Source organism: Tachysurus vachellii, chromosome 4, assembly GCF_030014155.1.
Source record: "Tachysurus vachellii isolate PV-2020 chromosome 4, HZAU_Pvac_v1, whole genome shotgun sequence".
In the NCBI taxonomy this organism is placed as follows: Eukaryota; Metazoa; Chordata; class Actinopteri; order Siluriformes; family Bagridae; genus Tachysurus; species Tachysurus vachellii.
The window spans coordinates 8,079,313-8,085,312 of NC_083463.1; the positions used below are offsets into that span (position 1 = coordinate 8,079,313).

The 6,000-nt window shown below is 42.2% G+C and overlaps 1 protein-coding gene across 1 annotated transcript in view; it reads left to right on the forward strand.

The window, feature by feature from the left end:
• pik3r3b (phosphoinositide-3-kinase, regulatory subunit 3b (gamma)) overlaps positions 1-6,000 on the forward strand; it is a 222,657-nt gene that overhangs the window by 107,348 nt on the left and 109,309 nt on the right. The window contains exon 6 of the mRNA XM_060867539.1: positions 5,195-5,396. Coding sequence (XP_060723522.1) covers positions 5,195-5,396 — 202 coding nt within the window. The remainder of the gene's footprint in view (positions 1-5,194; positions 5,397-6,000) is intronic.

Below are 6,000 nucleotides of genomic sequence, written 5' to 3' on the forward strand. Positions count from 1 at the left end.
ACTTATCTTACATAAGCACCAATGCTGAGGGGCCTTAACCAGCCACGGCGTAATGATGCTCATAATTCATTGTGGAAATGTAACCGGCAAGGGGTTAAGAGTGTGTTCGTATGAGTCTGGTGTGTGTGAGCACCATTTAGATGTTTGTCTTTACTTACTCTGAGAGCACCGTGACGGCTAAGATTTACACCGCTAGCACTAAAAGCCACTGCTCGAAACATACAGCCATAAATATGCATAAGACAACTGTCAGTTATAGTTATTTTATTTCGACAGGTTTGCATGTCTAATAGGTACATTAGAAGGTATCAGTCATTGTTCTGGCTCTTGGGGACCGCCGGATGATTATCAATCAACACCAATAGATGAGCAGATTGTGCCTTTAGAGCTCTGCCACATGCGCATTGTACTGCTTTGCATGCGAGAGTCATGACGGTGAATCACTGGCCTAATTTTCAAACCCAGATCTGCACCTCCTCCAGTTTTTTCGGCACAGATGTTGTCCTTTTTCAGTGTGGGAAAGCCCATCTGAACGTTGCTAATTAATACATAGGTGGTGCTTTAAATCAGAGCCTTATTCCCCAGTGTCACAGCAGACAATATGCCTGACTGGGCTAACACTAAATCCCCAGTGTAGAGATGTATAATGTCATTGCTAGATGGGAATAATGATAGAGTAACATTAATTATTTGGGTCAGCCCATCAGTTCATACAGTAGCTAATGGCTACACATATTTCATATTTATGAGGACTGGAGAAACATGGGTGACTTGCTCATTCAGCATTTTTTTCTGACACTCTTTCTGTTTCACTACCATGCTACATGCACACATGGCCTTTTCAGACACCAGAGTTTATAAAACCGACACATACATGAGCTTCAGTAAAAACAGAAAAGGTACAGAGTGCAGAACTGGACCAGTGGTCCATGTTCACATGCTTTCTCACTAATCATAGGGGCAGATTAGAGTCATCATTTCACCAATCTAGCCATGGGGGTCACAGTCCAGTGACTTCTGTGCCGGTCCCAAGCCCGGATAAATAGAGAGGGTTGCGTCAGGAAGGGCATCCGGCATAAAACATTGCCAAATCTAACCATGCGAGTTGTCAGTAAGAATTTCATACCGGATCGGTCGAGGCCCGGGTTAACAACGACCGCCATCGGCGCCGTTGACCTACAGGGCGCCGGTGGAAATTGGGCTACTGTTGGTCGAAGGAGTAGAGGAGGGAGGAGAGTGCACAGACAGAGAGAGAAGAGGAAAGGTAAGAGTGTAGGACTGAGAATAGGGACTCTGAATGTTGGTACTATGACAGGGAAAGGTAGAGAGCTGGCTGATATGATGGAGAGAAGGAAGGTGGATATACTGTGTGTACAGGAGACCAAGTGGAAGGGTAGCAAGGCTCGTAGTATAGGAGCAGGATTCAAGCTGTTTTATTATGGTGTGGATAGTAAGAGAAATGGGGTAGGTGTGGTCCTGAAGGAGGAGTTTGTGAGGAATGTTCTGGAGGTGAAGAGAGTGTCAGACAGGGTGATGAGTCTGAAGTTAGAGATTGAAGGGGTGATGTTGAATGTTGTTAGTGGTTATGCCCCGCAGGTAGGTTGTGAGTTAGAGGAGAAAGAGAGATTCTGGTGTGAATTCGATGAGGTGATTGAGAGTATTCCCACGGGTGAGAGAGTGGTGATAGGAGCGGATTTTAATGGACATGTTGGTGAGGGGAACACAGGTGATGAGGAGGTGATGGGCAAGTTTGGAGTTAAGGAAAGGAACCTTGAAGGACAGATGGTAGTAGACTTTGCTAAGAGGATGGACATGGCTGTGGTTAACACTTATTTTCAGAAGAGGGAGGAACATAGAGTGACTTACAAGAGTGGAGGTAGGAGAACACAGGTAGACTACATCCTTTGTAGAAGAGGCAATCTGAAAGAGATTAGTGACTGTAAAGTGGTAGTGGGAGAGAGTGTAGCCAGACAGCATAGGATGGTGGTGTGTAGGATGACTCTGATGGTCTGTAAGAGGAAGAGGTCAAAGATAGAGAAGAAAACTAAGTGGTGGAAGCTGAAAAAGGAGGAATGTTGTGAGGAATTTAGACAGAAGTTGAGACAGGCTCTGGGTGGTCAGGTAGTGCTGCCGGATGACTGGGAAACTACAGCAGAAGTGATCAGAGAGACAGGGAGAAAGGTGCTGGGTGTGTCATCTGGAAGGAGGAAAGAAGATAAGGAGACTTGGTGGTGGAATGAGGAAGTTCAGGATAGTATCCAGAGGAAGAGATTAGCCAAGAAGAAGTGGGATATGGACAGGACTGAAGAGAATAGACAGGAATACAAGGAGTTACAGCGCAGAGTGAAGAGGGAGGTGTCTAAGGCCAAGCAGAAGGCATATGAAGAGTTGTACACTAGGTTAGACACTAGAGAAGGAGAGAAGGACTTGTACAGGTTAGCTAGACAGAGGGATCGAGATGGGAAGGATGTGCAGCAAGTTAGAATTATTAAGGATAGAGATGGAAGGGTGCTCACAAGTGAGGAGAGTGTACAGAGGAGATGGAAGGAATACTTTGAGGAGCTGATGAATGAGGAAAATCAGAGGGAAAAAAGAGTAGAAGGGGTGAACTTTGTGGAACAGGAAGTAGATAAGATTAGAAAGGATGAAGTCAGGAAGGCTTTGAAGAGGATGAAAAGTGGAAAGGCAGTTGGTCCTGACGACATCCCGGTAGAGGTCTGGAAGTGTCTAGGAGAGGCAGCAGTGGAATTTTTAACTAGTTTGTTCAACAGGGTATTAGAAAGTGAGAGGATGCCTGAGGAATGGAGAAGGAGTGTGTTAGTGCCGATCTTTAAGAATAAGGGTGACGTGCAGAGTTGCAGCAACTATAGGGGGATAAAGTTGATGAGCCATACAATGAAGTTGTGGGAAAGAGTAGTGGAAGCTAGGTTAAGGAAGGTGGTGGAAATTTGTGAGCAGCAGTATGGCTTCATGCCCAGAAAGAGCACAACAGATGCAATTTTTGCTCTGAGAATGTTGATGGAGAAGTATAGGGATGGTCAGAGGGAGTTGCACTGTGTGTTTGTAGACTTAGAGAAAGCGTATGACAGGGTGCCAAGAGAAGAGCTGTGGTACTGTATGAGGAAGTCAGGAGTAGCAGAGAAGTATGTCAGAGTGGTGCAGGACATGTATGAGAGGAGCAGGACAGTGGTGAGGTGTGCTGTAGGTCAGACAGAGGAGTTTACAGTGGAGGTGGGACTGCATCAGGGATCGGCTCTGAGCCCCTTCCTGTTTGCTATAGTGATGGACCAGTTGTCAGAGGAGGTCAGACAGGAGTCTCCTTGGACGATGATGTTTGCAGATGACATTGTGATCTGTAGTGAGAGCAGGGAGCAGGTGGAGGAAAACCTGGAGAGGTGGAGGTTTGCGCTGGAGAGAAGAGGAATGAAAGTCAGTCGTAGTAAGACTGAGTACATGTGTGTGAATGAAAGGGAGGGAAGTGGAATAGTAAGGTTACAGGGTGAAGAGGTGAAGAAGGTACAGGAGTTTAAGTACTTGGGGTCAACAGTCCAGAGTAATGGAGAGAGTGGGAAAGAAGTAAAGAAGCGAGTGCAGGCAGGTTGGAGTGGGTGGAGAAAGGTGTCAGGAGTTCTGTGTGATAGGAAAATATCAGCAAGAATCAAGGGGAAGGTGTACAGGACAGTGGTGCTGTATGGTTTAGAGACAGTGTCACTGAAGAAGAGACAGGAGTCAGAGCTTGAGGTAGCCGAACTGAAGATGTTGAGGTTCTCTTTGGGTGTGACAAGATTGGACAGGATTAGGAACAAGTACATCAGAGGGACAGCCCATGTTGGACGTTTGGGGGACAAAGTTAGGGAGGCAAGATTAAGATGGTTTGGACATGTTCAGAGGAGGGAGAGTGAGTATATTGGTAGGAGAATGTTGGACATGGAGCTGCCAGGCAGGAGGCAAAGAGGAAGGCCAAAGAGGAGGTATATGGATGTAATTAATGAGGATTTGAAGCTAGTGGGTGCAAGTGTTGAGGATGCAGAAGATAGGGTTAGGTGGAGAGAGATGATTCGCTGTGGCGACCCCTGAAGGGAAAAGCCGAAAGAAGAAGAAGAAGATTTCACCTACTGCCATGTTTGTTATGGGTTGGAGGATCGGAAATGACGCTTGTAACTCTTTAAGTCACCAATTACCTTGTCTTCATCCTTTTTCTTTCCTTTTCTTGCCTTACCTTTCTTTACTCCTTCACCGTTCTTTCTTTCTTTCTTTCTTTCTTTCTTTCTTTCTTTCTTTGTCTATATCCTTTTCCTTTCCTTTTCTTTCCTTACCTTTCTTTCTTTCTTTCTTTCTTTCTTTCTTTCTTTCTTTCTTTCTTTCTTTCTTTCTCATTCCTTTTCTTTCCTTACCTTTCTTTCTTTCTTTCTTTCTTTCTTTCTTTCTTTCTTTCTTTCTTTCTTTCTTTCTTTCTTTCTTTCTTTCTTTCTTTGTCTTCATCTTTTTCCTTTCCTTTTCTTTCCCTACCTTTCTTTACTCCTTCACCTTTCTTTCTTTCTTTCTTTCTTTCTTTCTTTCTTTCTTTCTTTGTCTTCATCTTTTTCCTTTCCTTTTCTTTGACTACCATTCTTTACTCCTTCACCTTTCTTTCTTTCTTTCTTTCTTTCTTTCTTTCTTTCTTTCTTTCTTTCTTTCTTTCTCATTCCTTTTCTTTCCTTACCTTTCTTTCTTTCTTTCTTTCTTTCTTTCTTTCTTTCTTTCTTTCTTTCTTTCTTTCTTTCTTTCTTTCTTTCTTTCTTTCTTTCTTTGTCTTCATCCTTTTCCTTTCCTTTTCTTTGACTACCATTCTTTACTCCTTCACCTTTCTTTCTTTCTTTCTTTCTTTCTTTCTTTCTTTCTTTCTTTCTTTCTTTCTTTCTTTGTCTTCATCTTTTTCCTTTCCTTTTCTTTCCCTACCTTTCTTTACTCCTTCACCTTTCTTTCTTTCTTTCTTTCTTTCTTTCTTTCTTTCTTTCTTTCTTTCATGTGAAACTCATGATTTCTCTTCTTATGTTCAGCTACTAATTCAAGTGAATTATCGTTTGTTTTAACAAAATTATAAATAAGATGAACGGTGAATGCTACAGTATATGTAAAAATATTTTAAAACATATATTAAACTATTACTTACTATGTTTTTAATTAAATGTTTTCTGTCCTTTTTTTTTTAAAGAAATAGAAAGTTTGGAGGATTGTGGTCAGCAGATAAGGAGGATCCTGGACTCGCCCAGTATGCCACAGTCGAACCACCAGCTCCTGGTCTATCTGACCCATCACCTCAGCAAAGTGGCTCAGAGCGGAGGAGCCGCTCAGGCCAGCGCCAGGTTTCTGGCTCAAGCCTATATCGAGCCTGTCTTTAAACACAGCCATTACAGGTAAGATGCTGGGGTTGTGTTCTGGGTATATTTTTTTCTCTTTTTTTATTGTGTTGAAATCTTTAAGAAAACCACATCCCATATTATGTCTGGTGTATTTAAATCTAGAGCTACATATGACTTCTTTAACAGAAACTAGTATGTTTTAATATATTAGGCCTAGAATGGTCTTGTGGGTGATGGACAAAGAATAATGGCATCCACGAGGCAAAAAGTTGAAGAAAACAGCTTTTTCATGTGATGATTGTATGCAACAATAACAAATCTGGATGTAAGGAGACTCCCAGGAAAGTGAAGGTCCCAGGAAAGCTTGACTTCCATGAGTAATTACACATCAAGTTGTTGTGCTTGTCATTAAACTTGAGAAACAAATGGTTTTATTCAGAAACCTAATAGCTGCTCTTCATATATATTCATTTACATATGCAGTCTCTGTTCCACAAGTGATGTGCCTATGCATTATTAATGAAACTATTGTCAAAGCCATTCTGTATTTTCACCTTCAGGAATAAAGCAACAAATATTAGGTGGTAATTTAAGCAAACACACAAAATACAGCCTTCAGGAAGTAATTTTTTGAGTCATGCCTAAATGAAATATAAGT